This window comes from Lacerta agilis, chromosome 2 (genome assembly GCF_009819535.1).
Source record: "Lacerta agilis isolate rLacAgi1 chromosome 2, rLacAgi1.pri, whole genome shotgun sequence".
In the NCBI taxonomy this organism is placed as follows: domain Eukaryota; kingdom Metazoa; phylum Chordata; class Lepidosauria; order Squamata; family Lacertidae; genus Lacerta; species Lacerta agilis.
In genome coordinates, this window is record NC_046313.1 from 37418273 (window position 1) to 37438874 (window position 20602).

The following is a 20602-nucleotide window of genomic DNA, read 5'->3' on the forward strand; positions in this document are numbered from 1 at the left end:
GGCCGTTTTTGCCTCTTTTCATGCCACTTCCGGGTTCGCAGTGATGCACATGAGCCTTGAACACACATAAATGGTGAGTTGCTTGTACTGTTCATATTCACCATTCATCAGTTAGAGTTTTCTTGTTTCTCCAGATGTAATGGGAGAAACGCATTTCTACAGCTGGCTGCCTCTGCTACTGCTCTGTATTGTCCTGAGGCTGCTCTTGGATGCAGCCGATGAAGAGATGGTTGGTGATGGTCTGATAGTGTTAACTCTCTCCCTGCCTGCATTCCCTGTCTAACCCACTGTGCTAATGATTTCGTGATGCCTAATTGTGAAGCAGTACCATGCCCACCAGTGCAGGTGCAAGGAGGGGATAGGGATCTGGTGGAGTTGGCCAGGCTTTCCCCCAACTTTCTCATGTTGAGTGGGAAATGGCTTTAGGACAAGGGCAGCTAAAAGCAAGTGTATGTGCAGCAGATGATCACCTAAGGAGAAGAGGAATTGAGTAAGGGAGACAGGCCTGGTCATCCTGATCAAAGGACCACTTTCCTAGCGGAAGAAGACTTTTATCAGCCCCAACCAGAATGGCCAGTGGTCAGGGATGATGGGAGTGGTATTGTACTACAGAAACATATGGAGGACCACAAGTTCCCCAACCCAGGTTTGAAATGTAGGGGAAAATCCATTTCCTAATGTGTACAGCACCACCATCAGGAGGAGGCTGAAAAGGTGAGTGGAGAGCTGGCTAAAAACGCCCATCAGATCAAATGCATATAGGTCACAAGTGACTCACCTATACAAAATGCAGCAATGCCAAGCTACTTTCCTGAATCCCTGTCATTGGGTTTTCTTTTCTTTTTTTAAGAAAACATATTCCAAACACATTTTAAAAATGGATTTCTGTATTTCATATGCGTGGAGGGAGCCTCAATAGTGCTCTAAGTGGGACGTGTGCAATCACTTAATGTATCCTGGACCACTGAGTGATGTTTTCAATTTCACCACTGCATCCCTAAATAACTTCTGTGCTGGTGGAGCTGTGGGGGAAGCAATGTGCCTCTCATATCTGACCTGCTCCCTGGGCCCCCGTTTTGCCACAGTGTCTTATTTCAGGGTGAGAGTTCAGTGATTCTCTCTCCTTCCTTAAAGGCCAACAGCTTCCCCCACCCCACCCCCAATGGCTGCCACCAGTGTGTGGTCACTGTGTAAATCTTTTTTTAAAAAAGTTATACCCCAATTTCCTCCTTTATTCAAGTTACTGTATATTCTGGCATATAAGACTACTTTTAAATCCAGGAAAATCTTCCCAAAAGTCGGGGGTCGTCTTATACACCGGGTGGAGAATCTGCGGTCGAGTATACCTCAAACTCTATATTTTAACTGGAAAAGTTGGAGGTCATCTTATATGCCCAGTCGTTTATACGCCGGAAAATACGGTACCAACTTCAGATAACCAAGGGCACAGATATACACAGAAACCTTGTTGGTTGTAGGGTGTCATGGGGCAAATTCAAGCCACAAAAGCTATAGTTGGTGTGTTCAGCATTTTTTTTAAGCTTTCCCCAAAGTGTGACTGACTGACAATTAGTAATGGGTCATTTCAGCATAGCCGCTGATCAGGTGGCAATTTAAGCAAACTCTGCCCCATGAAGAAGCCTTATTTCTTTTTTCCCTCCTCTTGGAAGTGGCAGCAGCCCAGGACCCATCTGCTGCCTGCCAAGCACAATTGTAGGCATCTGCTCTAGCTCCATGGGGATTTCCTTGTTTGTGTGTGTGTGCTCCATCCCAAGTGCCAATGTTCCTGCTATCTCAGACGGACCCAGGATCAAAGCCCAAAGCAAATAATTCATTAGGCACAAGAGGCATCTGCGCTCTTAATAAGGTGGCATGATTAGTTGTTGCATGTCCCATCTGTTCTGGATCTTAAGGACACCTGTGGCAGGCTCCCTGAATAGCCACTGACAATGGCAGCTCTCCCCAAGTTCCTTTGGCATTTCCATACAATTTGGAGGCTTAGCTTGGTCAAAATCAAGTATACACTTCCACAGTTGAACGCTAAATACATTACGTCTGGTAAATGAGACATCATAGCCGCTAGAGGGCCACGAGAACTTGTTTTTCAGACTCATCTACCCATGGGCTATCTGAAACCAAAGAGGTGCATGGGTTTGCCAGATGTGAAATATATTCACATTGTTTTCAGCTCTCCTACCCCACTAGTGTGAACTTCCTCTCCTCCACTACTCATTTTATCCTCCTTACAGTAGTTCAAGCTGAAAAATGGTGACTTGTCCCATATCAGCCAGTGGAGATGTGAACCAGAAGCTGGTCTCACAGCTTCTTAGTTCAAAACTCAAACTACTGTACCGCACTGTCTTGCAATCCGTTCTAGTAAGTGAGATCATGCTTTATTTTGAAAACATTGCCATTTAGATGCTGGTTCTGAATTGAAGGAATGCCTAAGATTCCAGAGCAACACTAGAGATTTTCAATACTTTCCACAAATGGTGAACTAAAACAACAAGTGAGATAAAAATGGCTCAACTGCACCTCCTTTCATCCCACCCTTGCTTTGCAGTTATCACTTTAAAACACCTCCTTTGTTGTTGAATTCTCAATCAAATCTTAAGGTATTCAGCCTTGATTTCCTGCTACTACCACTCTGCTCCAAATGCAATACATTTCGTCCCGAGTCCTTTTTCCTTATTGAAAGTGGGTTCCCTTTGCAGCAGCCCATTCAAGATGCAGTTTTAACCGTTCTGCCAAAGGCCATGATGTCTCTGTTTTGGAGACAGAAGAAGTGGAGTGTTAGAACCATCTCAAGGTGCTGGAGATTTATGCTAGACAGACTGGGGGCAAAGGTTGGCAAGACAGGGTTATGACTCAATAAAAGAACAAGCGCCGGCTTATGCTTCACTTGTTCCCTTCACAAAGGAGCTGCTCAAAGTGGCTTACAAATTCAAGAAAACAGAAAAGCAATGATCCAGCCATATAGGAATGTGTGTTTGTGGATGATGCACATATGCACTCATCAGAGAAGGCCATGTGCACTTAGATGGCCCTAACATACAAAAGAGAACAGTGTTGGACACTTCTGTAGGCGCTAGCCCAGAGGAAGCTTGCATCCGTCCCATACTTTGTTTTGAGAATGCAAACGTGCAAGCTGCAATATGAGATTATCCTCTAGCTTTGACGGGAGCACAGGGATGCTGCCCAAAGTACAGCCGCTTGGAGCACAACAGGTATGCATCTTGGTGGTTCTTGTTTCTGTATTTCTCGGGTGACAACAGCTTTTATGAACAAACAAACATGAATTTTGACACAATATACTTCCACAAGCAGAGTGAGTGATGTAGAGTGTGACCTTAGCCCCTAGAATAGCAGTTTGTGTGAACAGAGTAAGAGAATTCATAGCAAGAGTCAGGGCATTTATTTTTTTTTAAAAAAAACAAAAACCTAAGAGATACCATCCTGTATAGCCAAGATAGCTTAGTCTGTCTTCCCAGTTTACCCAGCTGCTTTTCAAGCACTCATACCTTGTGATGAATGCTGCTTTCAGACCTTTTCCAGGGACCATTATGAGCTCGAAATTCTCTGCTGTTCCTCCAGCAAGACAGCTAACTAACAACCACATTTGATCCACAGCATTTTGTGTAGTGGCAGAGAAGCTGTGAAACTCCAGGTGTCATCGGCCCAGCTAGCCCAATTATCAGTGATAAGGGGAGGTGAAATCCAACAATCGCTGGAGATCAACTTCCCCTTCTTCATTTAGTGAAGCAATCTTAAAGATGTTAAGGTATCTGCAATGGTGTTAAGAAAAAAATCCCAAAGTTTGTATTAGGCCAACTAAGATGTCAAAAAAGAGTATGCTGTATGCAAGCTTCTGAGCTCTCCAGAACCCTTCATCAGGCTAGCTGGCCAAAGGGGGAGAAAACATCACTGGTGTTGAAGCATCTGATAAGCGTCATAAGGAGTGTGGGGAGGAACAAGCATTAAACTGGCATTGCACTGTGGCCGCCTGAGGAGGAGAAACACATAATGGAGGAGTTCCCATCTCTAAATTAAGCTAATCTTCATAATCAAACTGCTACCTCCATAGCTTTCCTCCACTGTGGTACAGAAGTGGATTGGCAGCTTTGTTTTGGGATTGGAAGAGGAATCTCTATACCAGGCATACAGTTTTGCATGTTCACACAAACCTGTGCTTATTGCAATGTGATTAATACTATGCAGAGCAGTGGAGTTCAAAAGCGATTGCTTCTATAGCAGCAGGTAGCGATGTTAATGTGACAGGTGACTAAAAGTTGTTCCTGTATAAAGCAGGTGGCGTTAGTCTGGTCTAGCAACAAGTGGCCTGTGACTATACTCATGCGCTGGGAAGCATCATGCAAGTGCCTGCATGCAGTGGGAAGCATACAATTTGCTGTACTGTACCTTTATGAAGAACTTAAACTGATGTGGGATCATCGCTTCGAAACACAAGCCCTTCAACCAAAACAAGGGCTATATAAATGGCAGCATTGACTGGTTTCAAATTAAACCCTGCCAAAGGTGGAAACCCTTTTATGTGTCTCTTGGCAAGTGAAAAGGGATGTGTGTGAGAGAGAGAATATCAAATAAATTTTGAAGAGGCATTTTCTCTGTATTGCTCCATAACCAGTGAAATAAATCCACATGCTTTCTTAGTGTGTGGAATTGACTCATGTTTAAATCCAAACATAGACATCAGTAGAGGGCACAGAGATAGCAAGGTCCGAGGGCAAAGTCTTCCTATCGCAGCCAGAAGCTCAACTTACCATCTCTTTTACATACACATTGCCTGAAATAAACCTAAGATTAAGGAGTTGGGTGGGGGGGGAGAATCTGGGTTACAGAGTTGCTTCTTTCTATAGCTATGAAGGATCCATTGCCTCTCAGATCATTCAATTGGACATTATCTGGGAGATTGTTTTAATTAGTTCATAGCTATAGAGATAGAATCACATAGGAACCACAGCAGAGAGAGGGAGGAAATTTAATTTTGCATGGTAGCATTTCCCCATAGCTGTTTTGCCCCAAAAAAACCTGGAAGAAGAATAAGGGTGTCTGCTCTATAGCACAAGACATGGATCTAGATACAGTGGTACCTCTAGTTACGAACTTAATTCGTTCCAGAGGTCCGTTCTTAACCTGAAACTGTTCTTAACTAGAGGTGTGCTTTCGCTAATGGGGCCTCTTGCTGCCGCTGCTCCGCCAGCACACGATTTCCGTTCTCATCCTGGGGCAAAGTTCTCAACTCGAGGTAACTCTTCCAGGTTAGTGGAGTTTGTAACCTGAGGCGTTTGTAACTCGAGGTACCACTGTATAGGTATTTGGTCCATCCATAGGTTCATTGGCATGTGTGTGTTCAACTCAACCAAGAATTGAGAGCGTGTGAGCTTTCTGTCCGCAGATCTCCCAGCAGCACTGGGAAAGGTTTCCCATAGGATTCCTTGGCAATGCCTGGTCAGTTGCTATTCCTGTTTCATTTGCTGCCTTCTGCCCTGCCTGCATCCAGTTACTCTATTTTAAGGTTACCAGACGTTCTCGTTTCCCGGGGACAGTCCCCAGATTTACAAATCAGTCCTCTGACAAAATCCTTTCATTCCTACTGAAGCTCATTGAAGTTCATTGAAAAAAATCTGGTAACCTTACTCTATTTGTCTTTTACTCTTCCCCCCACCCCCACCCTGAAAAAAGCCAGCTAGGCCATTGAAGTCTCAGCTCACCTCCTGGCTGCCAATCTACTACTGCTAAGCAGCGACTTGGAGGCACACAGAACCAAAATCCACTGGTGCACATGACATATTACATGATGAGAGGAAAAGCATAACTACTCTGCAAGTTAAAAATAACTTAATTGCCACCGTATTGAAAGGTAGGCTGTAACACACAAGCAGCCCCATCTCTGTGGAGCCATCCGTTGTACCTCTCCATGTGCAGAACAGATGGAACCCCCCAAAATTCACACAACACTATTCTAATTGGAAGGACCAAGGGGCTGAGCTCAAAAGACAATCATCTTTTGGTTACCTTTATTACTTTACAGCTCTTCTCCTTCCATGAGAATACCAGTTTTAGATGGCAAATTAAATCACCTAGATTCAAGACCCTTTCTCCAGTATCTTGTGTCCTTTGGCCAAACATTTTTCCTGGAAGACACACTGAGAAGCCACAACCAGAATCTGTGCAAATCTCTCTGAAATCCAGAGTTTTGTCAAGTTTGCCACTTTTGAATTTCACATCTGCCCTCTTCTAGTAGCTCCGCTAACTACATGGGGCAGTTAGTATTTTGCGATTAGACCCAGGCAAGCCAATAAGCTTGTTGCTATCAAGAATCCTCCAGGATACCTGCAAATATCCTTAGAGGGACGGAGGCAGATTTACAGACGAGCTGAGTCCTCCAATTCCTGAGCCTTGCATTTACCGGTAATTTGGTATGTTACAGCAGGATGCTCAGTGGCTTCTTTTTGCAGGTACGCCAGCCTTGCCTTGAATGCTTCGTAGAGAGCCTTGGGCAAGGCAATACCTATTTCAACTTTGAACTCTGCTCTAGCATTTTACAGCAGAGGGGCTTGAGGTAGCTAAGCCTGTAATCCTGTGCGCACTTTCCTGGAGGAAAGGATGACTGAACACAGCAAGCACCCATAGGATGCTGCGATACCTATGTGTCTGTTCTCCTAAGATATATAATTGGTTAGATTTTGAGAAGCTAAGCAACTGTTCTCAAAATCTAACCTATTATATTTCTAGCCATCACATGTTGGTGGGTTGATGAGCCGGGTGCCTGCAGCATATCCTGAGGCTCACAGATTTGAGGTTCACATGCAGGCTGCATTCACATGGATGTTCACAGTACAGCTGAAGTTTATTCCCAAAGTGTCCATGCAATACAGCAGTAAGGTACTGCTATAAGTACTTCTGTGTACATAGGTGCTGCCCATCCTGGGTGCCTGAGTAAAGGTTTTTAATAATAATAATAATAATAATAATAATAATAATAATAATAATAATAATAATAATAATAATAATAATTCACTCAGCTTCACAAGGACATATCTCAGCAGCTGGAAAAGGCAGCAGCAAAAAGATCAGTCTTGGCACTTGCCTTTAAGGTCAGTACAGCAGCTGGGCAGCTAGCCCAAGCATTAGAGACAAGATTTGCATGCAGAAAATCCCAGGTTCGTGCCTTGGTGCATCCACTTAAAGTATCTCTAGTAGGAACACTGGGGAAAATCTGTTTTGGGGACCTTAAATAATTGCTGCCGGGCCCCCTAAAGAATACCCCCGTCTCCTTCCCTGAATTTTTAGCCTCCATGGCCATTTCAAAGGTGGAGATCACAGGAAAAGAGGGCATGGTATTCTGCCCATTTGCTCCCAAGAAGCACTCTTGCCTTCCAGTGTTCTGGGGAATGAGTGCAAATGTATTTGGATAACAGCTAAACTCTAAGCCCTTGTTTGTAAATGTGATCAAATGGATAGTTAATCAAATCAAACCACTTTAAACATATTGGGCTTACAGTATTTATGTTGTGATAGTTCTGCAATGAGTACGAATACAAGGAGCTACCTTTTGCCAAATCAGACTGACTGGCAACAGCTCTCCATGATCCAGGTAGGGATCTTTCCAGGCCTATCTGCAGATGCAGGGGATTAAAACTAGGACCTTGCTTGTTTGATTTCTTACAGATTAATCTGGCCTTTCTCTCACCATGAAACCCAAAGCAGTATACATGCGGTTCCCATGTAGTCACCCAGACACCAACCAGAAACAAACCCAGCAACATGGTGGTAGCCTCATGTGCCTTCAGTCCGTACCCTGGGATCATCTATTTTCCAAGCAGGCGTTCTACATCCTTCCCCTAGAGACTCTTACCCATGCCTCTTAGGCCCCTGTCCCACAAAATGTTGGGCTATGGGCCTGTCCCCAGCCTTCCTCCCTAGCCTTCCATGATTGGTCCATACCTGAGTCCATCAGAATGTTCACAGGGGAGTCATAAAGTTGCAGGTACTGAGCTGCACTCAGTAACTCTTGGCATTCCAGCAGGTGGCAGATGGTATCTTGGGGGACAATGAGCTCTGGGACCTTCTCCAGGATGGTGTCTTCAAGGTTCTTGGGCTTCTGGAGAAGAAGTTAAGAACTCAGCGTCAGGTGAATCCAATGGTCTATATAAAGATAAGAACACTGTGCTGGTGGGAATATTTTGCTGACCTGTCCCGTTTTATGACGCTTGGGTCACTTACCAGTCAGTGCAATGAAAGGGACAATGAAAAGAAAAATACCATTGCATTAGAGGTGAAACCTATCCCAGCCTTAATTTTTGATGGCATGGTGTCAGCTTCCCAAGCTATTTGAGGAAGAGATGTTGTTGTAGCTTGCTGTTGTTCTAATGGGATTGTTTTGTTGCATATTTTAATTATGGATGCTTATATTTTAATGTTTTAAGAGGTTTTTTTTTTACTGTTGTATTTTAATTGTGAGCATTTATGTTTAAAAGTCTGTGCAACTGGTTTTTATACTAGCCTAATCTGGCATTAAGCAGTTTATAAATTACTACTATCACCACCAACATCATCAAATTGGAGAGTGGTTGCCATGCCTCCTTCAGCCACTCTTTCTCTCACTCCTCCGTGGCCAAAAAAGCTCCCATCTCTTCTTCGTGATCTGCATCATATCAGGCACTACTAGGCTGCATTGCAAATGGCTGGTGGCGGTCTTCAGTCACTGTCAGGGGAGTGGAGTCGTTGTCTCTCTGTGTGTGCAGCGCCAGACATACAAACAGCAAAAACAGTAGTAGAACAGGCTAGGAGAGTGTCAGACGCATTCTGGCAACGGCTCAAGGGCCCATACCTTGGGATACCTCTGCAGATGCTTGCCAAGTTTCAGGAGCGTGGTGAGGCACTCGCAGATGATAGCCTCCGCCGGCTCTTCTCGGGCTGCATCGTACTCCTGGTATCTCTCAGGCACATTCAGCACTTTGTAGTTCCACTGCTGGAAGAGTCGGGAAGGGAGATTGTGGGACATGACAAGGATCTTGGCGTCCAGGACTAACACTCTGAAACAGAGGCCAAGAAATCACAGGTCGGAGCTTGCACTTTCTTTTGAAACCAAGAGAAAAACAACTATTGGGGGGTGGGGTACCTCTCAGGACAGAAACAAAGGCAAAGGGGCAAACAAACCTCCTCCACCCAACAGCAGGATTTGGCCTGAGTCTGCATGCACAGCATACATTTAAAGTATGTCTCCATCCACAAAGAATCCTGTGAATTGGTAGTTTAATGGTGCTTGTAGCTGTATGGGGGTAAACTACAGTCTGAGTGAGAAGAAACATTTCAAACTAGCACATAATGCCATTTAGTAGAATCAGAAGCCCTAAACAAATACATCACCACCATGAAAGGTTCTAACTCAAGTCTTCCTCTCATAGGCATTAATGCATGGGTAGGCAAACTAAGGCCCAGGGGCCGGATCCAGCCCAATCGCTGCCTAAATCTGGCCCACGGACAGTCCGGGAATCAGCATGTTTTTACATGAATAGAAGATGTCCTTTTACTTAAAATTCATCTCTGGGTTATTTGTGAGGCCTGCCTGGTGTTTTTACATGAGTAGAATGTGTGCTTTGATTTAAAATGCATCTCTGGGTTATTTGTGGGGCATAGGAATTCGTTCATTTTTCCCCAAAAAATATAGTCTGGCCCCCCACAAGGTCTGAAGGATAGTGGACCGGCCCCCTGCTGAAAAAGTTTGCTGACCCCTGCATTAAGGGATTCCTTAAGCCCCTTCAAAGAATAAAAGCTTCAAAACATGAAAAGCTGGAAACTGAACCAAGTGCAGTGACATCCTCAGAACCAGAAAGCTCCTGCAAGGCTGTGACATCCCAGGCCTGATGTTTTCTAAGGGCAGGTTCATAAATGCAAATATGAACTCTTGCCACTCGGTAACTCAGGCCAAACTACAGGTTCATGATGTGATTAACAATCACACTGTGGTTTTTTACAATTAAATATCACGTTGTAATTGACACCACAGTACATAGGGAACACAGAGGCTTAAACCTCCCCCATTCCCAACTGCAATCTCCACAAAGGTCTCATGCACACTCACCCTATGTGGCAATTAGTACTAAGAGAAAACCTCCCATTGATGTCAATAGGAACTGTTTTTTCCCTTCTAATTCCGATTACCATTTTTATTAAGATCACAGCTGGAAAAGGATACGCTGATACACTACCACCCCACCAACCCACACAAATGCCTAGTATTTTATTTTTAATTAAACCCACTACATGATTGCTAATCATGTCATAAATATAACGCGGAGTTAGGCAAAATGTTGAATGTTAAGTATTGCTTCCCTCATGTGATACGAAATCTCTGTTAAGCTCTTTTGGATACAAAAGGCACCACAATACTTGAGTCAGTGAGAAGTAAAGGTGTCAACAGCCCATCAGTCTCTCGGTATCAGAATATGTGTTATTAGTATTGGTGTTTTTATCCACTACTCTTCCAAAAACCTAGACAGCATCTTAAAAAGCAAAGACATCACCTTGCCGACAAAGGTCCGTATAGTTAAAGCTATGGTTTGTTTTCCCAGTAGTAATGTACGGAAGTGAGAGCTGGACCATCAAGAAGGCTGATCGCCGAAGAATTGATGCTTTTGAATTATGGTGCTGGAGGAGACTCTTGAGAGTCCCATGGACTGCAAGAAGATCAAACCTATCCATTCTCAAGGAAATCAGCCCTGAGTGCTCACTGGAAGGACAGATCCTGAAGTTGAGGCTCCAGTACTTTGGCCACCTCATGAGAAGAGAAGACTCCCTGGAAAAGACCCTGATGTTGGGAAAGATGGAGGGCACAAGGAGAAGGGGACGACAGAGGATGAGATGGTTGGACAGTGTTCTCGAAGCTACTAACATGAGTTTGGCCAAACTGCGGGAGGCAATGAAGGATAGACGTGCTTGGCGTGCTCTGGTCCATGAAGTCACGAAGAGTCGGACACGACTGAACGACTGAACAACAACAACAACTTCCCAAAAAGTTTGGGGGAGCATAAGATCCTCCCTCATTCATCCTCAGAACATCCCTGTATGATAGACTAAGCCAAGAGTCCCTGCAAGGTCCAAGGTCATATAGTATGGCAGTCCATCAGGAATTGCTGGAAGCCGAAAGAAACAGTTCCTTTAGTGAAGCCTACAGAAACATTAGCATTGTGGGGTTCAGTCCTTGCATCCTACAAGATCGAAAGGTATATTTAGGCTGCGATCTCATACCTACTTGCCTAGGAGTAAGCCTTGCTGAACTTAATGGTGTTTATGAGAGGATTGCACTGCTAGTATATCAGATCAAATCCTGTTAATCAAAACTGCTCTCCTGACAACCAGCCCTAGGCTTGAAGAGGGCACATAACTGCCACAGTCTGCTCACCTCTGCTGCTCCTCCATGTCCCTCAGGTCTCGCAGGACAGCATAAAGCACATCACTGGATGACTGAAAGAAAAACCAACACATCTGGTTAAAAATGCAAACTGGCAATAAAGCAGGGGCACTCATCTTGAACAAGTTTGCAGAAGTGCAGTAGGCTACAAATAGCCTGGGTTTTTTTTGTTTTGGATGGTTTGAGGGGAAAGGGCTATAGCTCAGTGGCAGAGCATACATTTTGCACAGGACCAGATTAGAATCTTTAAATATCCCTGTGGGTGGGTGGGTGGGTATGTGTACACAATAATAAACTGTTAAAAAAGTTTTATTTTTCAAAATAGAACAAAACCAACAGTAAGATGGAAAATAATGTTTATTTTTGTATACTTCCACTATCTATAATTGGAAAAAAACATTCTCCTGCTTTTTCTAATTGCAAAGTCTTTGATCAGATCCTCAAAACTAATCTTGCATAACACATCTGCTTCTATACTTAGCAGAGATAAGACATCCAGCCTGCCTTGTTGCATAATTGTTCTGTTGGAATTTTTAATATAATTCAACTCAGAAAATGAACGCTGAGCTGAGCAATTTGTGACTATTAATGATAAAAACCCAGCAATGGAAAATTTCTGTGGTGTCCCCCTTCCCTTGATGCCCTAAGCACATGCTTATTTTGTTTAATGGTTAACCCAGTCCTGATTTTGCATGCAAAAAACCCCCAGGGAAAACTACTCTTTAGTGTTCAATCAGAGCAAACAGCAAGTGGTTTTCTCCAGATTGACACTTGCTACGATTCAGTACTAAAGAGCAGGTTTTCCCTGGGAAAGGAGTGGGGCAAGGGGGAAAACTGCTTGGACCCATGCCTAGAAAGTGCGGGTGAAGCAGAATACTGCTGGGAGTCATGCTTTTTGGGCACGGAACGAATGGAAAGGTGGACGAGCCCAGGCTTTTCAGATGGAAGTGAAAGTGCAACAAGTTGTGCTGTGTGTATTGAAGGAGCAGAATTGTGATGCAAGGTTTCCAAAACAATGAAAGAAGGGGCAAGACACCACAGTTAACACATTTTGGAACCGTTGATCTAAAACTGGTCCGGGTGCCGACTCCAGCTAAGGACTCCTAGGCTGTCCGTTGCCGTGGTTACGAACAGTGAGAGGCTGACTTCACAACATCCAAGGATGTCTGATAATGAGGAAAAAGCAGGCGCTGCCGAGGAGACTACCTCACCAATGGAGCCAACAAATACGACAGATTCTGGAAAAGGAAGCCCTCCCATGATTTCCTTAGTAAGGCTGCTGAGCACATAGAGGCGCTGCTTTTCCAGAGCCAACGCCCCACCTTCTCATTTCTTGTTATGGCCCTTATCTCAATAATGCAAGGGGTGCCATTCCAAGCACTGGTGGAAAGGGACCTGTGGGGGAGAGGGCTCTGACTGGGGAGAAAGATGGAGTGGGAGGTGGTGAGAGAGGTGAAAGAGCGGGGATATAATGCTTGGATCCCAGCTCTTGCCGATGTGCGTTCTGTCCTTTGGGGCAGGAGTCAAGGCAAGAGTAAATTCATAGAGGGGCCATAGGCATGAAGGACTGATCCAGCAATCTCAGGACATGCGTGAAAGAGTCACTCATAACCTTGAGCATGATCATAGAATCGTAGAGTTGGAAAGGGACCATGAGGACCATGTACCCCAACCCGCTGCCATGTAAGAATCATTTGCCCAACGTTTGCTCGAACCCACAACGCTGAGACTAAAGAGTCTCACGCTCCACCAATGGAGCTATCCCACGTAATCCCAACATATCTTTCAACACTGGGACCATCTCACCGAGAGACCTTACCTCCAGGATGTGTACAACATATGTGGGGTAGAGCAGCAGTAGGCCTGTGACCCCCTCGCTCTGGTAATAGGAGCGCTGAAGACTCGCAAACAGTTGTTCCCAGTACTCTGAGGAGAAACAAGGCAGGCTTGAATCATTCTTGGAATAGCATGCCAACCCCCATACAGTGGCCACAGTCAGGTGACATCTGTCCCCGCTAGCCTCTCAGGCTCCCCCAGGTCCCCTGCCCTCCTTGCTATAAAGCCAAACTAAAATCAGGCTTGCGAAATAGGAAAGAAACGTGTGGGTTTGTAGAGCAGGAAGCCCAATGCCTGCAATCCTTTCCTAATGTCTGCATTTTCTTTAAAGAGCCCCTCTTTCTATCAATCTGAGAAAACCTATGAATCTGAAGCTCATGTTAAAAGATGGAAAGTATCCCAATGACTCAGTGACAGCCCTACAAGGGTTCTACATTGCCTCACTTCAACCGACCCTACAAAAATTCTTCGCCGGCCTACTCTTTTTCATTTCAGTGCGGCACAGGTTAACACTTTCCCTGCGTGTAACTTGCTTCAATTTCCCTAGCTAAAAAAAGAGCATCTCATTTATGCTTGGTAGGCAAAAACACTTTGCTGACTTTGGTTTGTACTCGGAAGACACACATTTCGTCTTGTCCGACAGAATGCCTTCCCTTCTCCTGCCAGCCTGGGGGTTCTCCCAACCTTCTGGAGCAGATTTGGGGAGGGTATTGGGGGAGGGGAGGAAGTCCCACTGCACTAGTGGGAATACTTGTGCTGGCTTCTGCAACTTAGTTTAATGCAGCCCTTTCTCCTATGTTTCCAAGCTCGTGTGCTCTCCCCCCGCCCCCCAGTGGCCTCTAGTATTTGTCCTAGTCACTAATATGGCTAACAAGATGGCAATGGGTAGCCCATTCCATTCATTTGCCTCACCCCATTCTAGAACCTCTTGTGAATTATCTGGAAAGGTGAAGCAGCCAGCAGGAGGATGTTTTCCTTACCAGCTAAATCCCTTTTGTCAGCTAGCTCTGGTGAGATCTTGGCCAGGAAAATCAGCCGGTGGAGAAGAGATTTCTAAAGGACAAAAATAAAGCATCTGTTATCGGACGCTACAAACTAAGGCATATTATCAGCTGTGTAAAGAGTTACATTTTGAGATAATATTTAAAACATGTTGTCTTTGGTATTGTTATAAAAATTGCCTTTCTTCTGTTATTGATCTCTGGTTGTGACCAACAGAATCTCTTTGTTCTCCCTGCCTCTTCATCTATTATTGCACATTCCTAATTATTTGTGCTCGTGGTGATACTGGGGAGGTTATGTGGTCCCACTTTTAATGCCATTTGCTCCTACAAAGGTTTTGGGACAGACAATAGGATGAGGTTGTAAGATTACCACAAACTGTAATTTAAGATTTTGCACCTTGTTTCTTAGTTTAAGAGAGGGTGAAATAGAGTTAGTGCTAAAAAAAAAAAAAACCTCCCCCTCCCTGCAGTCTCTCTATTTTCTGCTTGACTTCCTCTGTGTAAACTAAGACATTCCCCTCAAAATACTTATTCTGCTTGCATGATTAAGTATGCTCATGCATGAGCTCTTGTGAATGAAGCCTTGCTGCATAGCCTGAAGTTTGTGTTTGTGTTATAATTAAATAGGCATTCATAATGACAGCCCTGACTAGTTGGGTGTGATGGCCTGGGAGTCAGACTCAGATGCTGAACCTGAGGGATCCCAGCCTGCACAGGATTCCCCGCCTCCAGAACCAGCTGAGCCGGGGCCAGGGCTTGAGCCTGAAGGATCCCCACCTGTGCTGGATCCCCAGGTGCAGGCATCAGCAGAGTCTGCTCTGGCTCCTGATGGGAGGGAGGACCCATTGCCTGCAGGTGCTCCACTCCCAGCCTCTTCAGAGGAAGCTGAGGCAGCCCCTGGGTCCAGTAACCCACCAGCCTCTCCTGAGCTACAGAGGCTCAGGGCAGAGAGGCGAAGAGAGCTAAGTGCCTACAGGAGGATTGCTCGCCTCCAGGCCTGGAGGAGAGGCGAGTCTCCGGAGGATCGGGGCCACCCTAAGCATAGGGCCAGATAAAAGCCAGCCACACCCAGCCCAAGTTGCGTGAGCAACTTAGTTGCAAGCGTATGCTCAACCTGCAACCTCGTGCCTGCACCTGCCTTGGACCTTGACCTGCTCCCTGCCTCGCTCCCCGCCGGACTGACCTCCTTTGGACCCCTAGACCCAGGACTGGACTTGGACCTCGCTTCACGGACAAACCCCTGGGGCCAGCACATTGGGGCTGAGGGCAGTTGTAGTCCAAAACATCTTTCTTCCACCTCTTTATCCCCTCCCCATAACCTTAGAGTGCCTATGATAGCAACACCTCACACCAAATGTACACCTACCTGTGGACAGCACTCTGTGAACTGAAAACAGAGACGTTGTATGTACCTTTTGTTGTCTATGAAACTCAATTAAAAAAACGTTTAAAATCTGGAGGCACCAGGTTGGTGAAAGCGGACTTAGAAACTTGGAAAAGGTGCTTGCTTATTTGGAAATATGCCCCACTGAGTTCAGTAGGAATCACTTCTAAGTAGATATATATATTGCCATCTTAAACTTGCTTCAGTCTCACATGGCCACTGCTATCAGTGCATTCGTAACTTGAAGGCTGGACTGCCCTTGAGGTTGGTTCACAGGCCAGATGTTCTCCACCCCTGCTCTGCAATGTCGTTGTGTCTTTCATTTTCATGTGTTCAAGCCATACAGCAAGACATAGCCCGTTTTCATCTTGTGTACATTTAAATCCATCAGTAAGTGCAATTTAAGTGGCTGGTTTTGTTCTCAGAAATGCAGAATGCTAAAGATCAAAGGAAAAGGGCCCATGTTGTGACTTACCCTCCAATGTTTATCAGGTGAAAACAGAATGGCACTTGTTTCAGATAAGAAAATATTTGGTCACAGTGCAGCAGCGAGCAAGTTATGTCCACTAATCCATGGTTGACTTGCCTCACTATTGCCATTTGGAAACATTTAGTATCAATATTGCATTCCCTTTACGGAACACTTTTCATTCAGATATCATACCTTAAAAAAAAGAAAGAGTTCCACACTAAGTTCACTTCCAATTTCTATGGCTTTCAAAAGGCTGCCTGCTGAGCCGTATTGCTGAAATTCAATTGGATGCAATGCTTGAATATTTAGGCCTATGCTTGGAATTAGGACACCTACTAAGAAAATAGGCCCTTCACTTAACAGTAATAGGAACAGCCAGACTGCATGTTACAACACTGACAGGAGGGGCATAGATGTGTGTTTGAATGTGTGAGCATAAAGCATTTGATTTTCTCCTGGTAGGTCACTCTGCTTGGAACCATTGAGGATATACATGTTTCACAGAAGACATGGGCCACAAGAAATAAACCTCTGCCACTGCTCCGAGTGATTCCTTTTTGTTCCAATCTCAGAAAAGTAGGGAATGAGTAAGTGAACAGTGACCATCACTTGAACAGGAGGTTCTGATGTGCTCTTCCAAAACTATCAACTTTCTCCTGCTTCTAGGAGGGACAAAACAAGGGCAGTGACTGTCCAAGGGCTAACTGGGTCCCAAGAAGCAGAATGTCAGAGCAACAGATTCTAGTGGCCCAGGACCCATTTTCACCAGGGGTACAAAAAGATGCTTTCTATGGTCTAATATTACATCACACAACTCATGGTGGGGAAAACTGACACACACTTACAAACTGCATCCCCCAAAATGTTCATTCAGCAGTGTCATTTTAGACACAGGTATCAGTCCTGCCCTGCCCCCACCACTCCACCCAAGCTCATGCTCACAGCTAATATATCACACACTCAAGCCCTGCTCTCTCACACACACACTCACCCTCAGCCACAGTGAGGAACTAAGCAGGTACATGGAATCCCTGATCTAGAGCGTCTCCACCCCCATCATTCAGCCCGGACACTGAGATCCAGCGCCAAGGGCCTTCTGGCGGTTCCCTCACTGCAAGAAGCAAAGCTACAGGGAACCAGGCAGAGGGCCTTCTCGGTAGTGGCGCCCGCCCTGTGGAACTCCCTCCCATCAGGGGTCAGAGAGATAGACAACTACCAGACATTTAGAGGACATCTGAAGGCAGCCCTGTTTGGGGAAGCTTTTAATGTGTGATATTTTAGTGTATTAGATTTTTGTTGGAAGCCGCCCAGAGTGGCTGGGGAAATCCAGCCAGATGGGTGGGGTACAAATAATAAATATTATTATTATTACTACTACTACTATTAGAGTACTCACTGTTTCCTTTGTGCCACTGTGCACTTTTTCATGGAGGAGCTGGTCAAGTAAGTTTGTTCTCTCTTCCTCAGATGGTGATGCTTCCTGCTTCTCCCACATCTCGGTCTCCTTCTCACAATGTCCCTTTCCTGAGGTGCCTGCTTTAAACCTTGACATAGTGGCCTGGCTTCTAAAAACCTGATTCTGGGAGATGGAGCTTGGGGAGCTTTTTAATAAATCATAGAAATCTACCCAGGTAAAGTTACACTCTGCGTCAACCATGAGGCAGTTCTGGGCAAACAAAGCTGTTTGTTGACAACCATGGCTCCTGGTGTCTTAGAAGCAGTGTCAGGCATTCTTGCTTGGCTCTCAAAGGTGCATTGTCTTTTGGCATTTGGCATTGGCAGGCTAGCTGAATGGGGCAGCCGTTGCTCAGGCAACACTTGACATCTAACGATAACATCTGAGACTTGCGGTGACATTTCAAAACTTATGGGCAGGCAGGAGCTACACTTTTGGGAGTAGAATTTGGGCTGTTACCTGAGATCCATTTTTTGCTAAGTTCATCTACAGCAGTGTTAACAGGGAGCGAAGACATATTTGTGCCAACAGTGGCAAATTTCAGCCATGGAATTATAATGTATACCGGTAATTATTTTTGGCACAGAAATGCAAATCTAAATGGTAACATGAAACAGCCAATCTGTGACTAGAAATTTTCAAGAGTGGTTTCTGTTTGCTGGCCAATCAGAAGTTGGGGTTCTCTAATGACACACAGTCACATTTCAATGCGCTGGCCAGAGACACACTCAAGTGCTAAGGATTCTTTCACGCGTGTACATAAGCATCCTTCTGCCACTGTCTGCCAAGAAAGTACAGATCTTTAGATGTACTCCATCAAAATATTTGAGGGTCATTCACAGTGTTTTTCCCAAAATGAATAAACAAACAAACATATATATATATATATTCACTTAATTGCTCCAAATGTCTCCAATTTTTGCTCATTCAGCCATGTACACAAGTTGGTTTTTTTTTTCAGAACAAAACAAAACAAAACAAAGAAACCATGACTTCTTACAGAGACTGCTCACAAATTATGGACTTTGTGACCAAAGTGGGTGTGCACTTATTTGCAAAGCCTCACAAAACTTACCTGGTTTCCAGTGTAGGTGCTGGAAAAAACAGTGGTGCTACATGACAGTGTATGCAGCTCTGGGGGCTGGAAAACAGTCAGTGAACCCTACGTTTGGTACCCAAGATTTCATAAGAATTTGCTTCCTACATCAAGAGGAAGTGCAGAACATTCCATCATCTAAGAGCATCCATGACTTACAAATCTCCAGTGAAGTGATAGGCAGTAAGTGTGCAGCAAATAACATCTGAGACGGACAAGAGACCAGGAGCTGACTTCAGTGAAATAAACTCGTCTGAATTCCTCTTTTTTCAAACAGCCAAAAGGGTTTTATAGCTAGCCCTATTTAAAGCTCCCTCACAGGTTAAGATTGGGGTTCTTAGGCTCCCACAGGGAGTTTGGTAAATATGTCCCCTGGAAGTATCTCTCCCGCTCATCCCAGGCACAAACCTTCCCATCCACTCTCTGCCTCTCCAGCCGCAACTGATACATTGAAGTCCTCTCTTCAAAGGTGAAATCATCCGTGTGGTATAAAAAGCTGCTGCCTGCCTGGGAGGACGCCATAGCTTGCTGTGCTCCTGCTGAAGTTGCTAGGCAATGGCTTAACAAAAGAGCCCCCAGGGAGTGGGAGATGGCTCACTCCATCCCCCATGTCAACAAAGCTCAGCCTGCAGCAGCCTGGTAAGGGGACGCTTACATTCGGCCAGAGACACGGTTGTGCCAGCAAGTTAATGAGTCCAAAGTCATGCTCTCCTGCACACTTAAGAACATTTTCCAGGGAGTCTGGGAAACTAGGGCTGTCATTCAGGTGCACAGCTTTTTCTTCACAGATGTTGGGGATAGATGATAGATAGATAGATAGATAGATAGATAGATAGATAGATAGATAGAAACACACTAGGCAGAAGCAATGAAAGTCTAAGACTGAATGCCAACACCCTCTGAGAGAACGTCTGCGCAGCAGCTTGCTTTGTAGCTCTAGAAAGGACTGTGCAGCGAGGGCCCCACACCAGCAGTATAAATTGGATTCCGCAGGCTGCACTGCTTGCACAAGCACCATAATGACACACTTCTGACGCATCCTTCTTTTGCTGTCTCTCTCTCTCTCTCTCTCCCCCCCCCCCTCTCTCGCCTCCCTGCAGTCTGGGTTCTGCTCTCTGCACTCCACTGAAGTGGAACTCTCCAAAATCACCAACCACCTTAGACACTGACAAATCCAAAGATCTCTGCCCTAATTCTCCTTAACCCCTTTGCGGACAGCAGGTCACCTACTCCTACTCAATTCCTCCCATGCCCTAGGTTTCAGTGACGGGCCTCATCTTGTGCTCTTCCCTGCCTACACTCACCCAACCTTCCTATGGGGTGGTTTGTTTTTCTGCTTCCACACACACACCCCTCCATTGGGGTCCCTGGTGGGGGGTGGGGGGGTGAATCTTTTATTCTTCTTCTTCTTTTCCCCTCTGTCAAATCACATGGCTTTGAGTATTGCCCCAGCTCTACCTCTCTAATGCAAAGCCTTCTCCCATCATTCCACCCCACAATGCTAACCATCTGTCTGATTATTTCATCATTGTCTCACACTAAGAGTAGACCCAGAAGTTAATGGACCTTTCGGAGGCAAGAATATGCAGGCGTATCTGGTTGCTTGAGGTAAGAATCCCGTAGGAAGTGGAGCCACAAGCAAGGCAACATGATAGCAGAAACTCGGATTCCAGCAGCCACATCAAACATTTCACATCTAAGACAGCTCTAGTTTGATCATTCTGGTGTGTAGGAAGGAGCTCCAGGAAATGCACAGAGCTGCCCCCCCCAAGTCCATTTTATACTGTGTACTTTATACATTTAAAGGCTTCGAGAAGAATGCTTCAGAATCCATTTCCAGCCGACTGGAACACAAAAACCGAAATTACCCCTCCCCGTTGCCAGAGCATCCGAGTGAACAGACAACCTCTGGATTAA

The 20602-nt window shown here is 45.2% G+C and overlaps 1 protein-coding gene across 3 annotated transcripts; it reads right to left on the reverse strand.

Moving 5' to 3' along the window:
* Positions 1-2361: 2361 nt before the first annotated feature.
* On the reverse strand, positions 2362-19488 carry LOC117041143 (testis-expressed protein 47-like). 3 transcript variants are annotated; one of them, XM_033139554.1, is made up of 9 exons: positions 19094-19109; positions 18665-18730; positions 17530-17734; positions 14254-14326; positions 13257-13363; positions 11429-11490; positions 8855-9059; positions 7969-8125; positions 2362-2765 (listed from the first exon to the last, which is right to left on the reverse strand). In XM_033139554.1, exons 1-9 carry the CDS (start codon positions 19099-19101, stop codon positions 2689-2691), a joined length of 960 nt encoding a protein of 319 aa, XP_032995445.1. In that variant the 5' UTR covers positions 19102-19109; the 3' UTR covers positions 2362-2688. The 3 variants fall into 3 exon arrangements, with proteins under 3 accessions (XP_032995445.1, XP_032995446.1, XP_032995447.1); XM_033139555.1 differs by lacking the exon at positions 17530-17734 and having other exon boundaries at positions 19094-19488; XM_033139556.1 differs by lacking the exons at positions 17530-17734; positions 18665-18730 and having other exon boundaries at positions 19094-19488.
* Positions 19489-20602: the final 1114 nt, after the last annotated feature.

Excerpts from the sequence above, each read along its gene's own strand:
- LOC117041143 (XM_033139554.1), bottom strand. Across the intron at positions 17,735-18,664 it reads GCACCTACACTGGAAACCAG|CTCCCCAAGCTCCATCTCCC; the intron begins GTAAGTTTTGTG and ends TTTATTAAAAAG. Across the intron at positions 14,327-17,529 it reads ACAGTGGCACAAAGGAAACA|AAATCTCTTCTCCACCGGCT; the intron begins GTGAGTACTCTA and ends TTTGTCCTTTAG.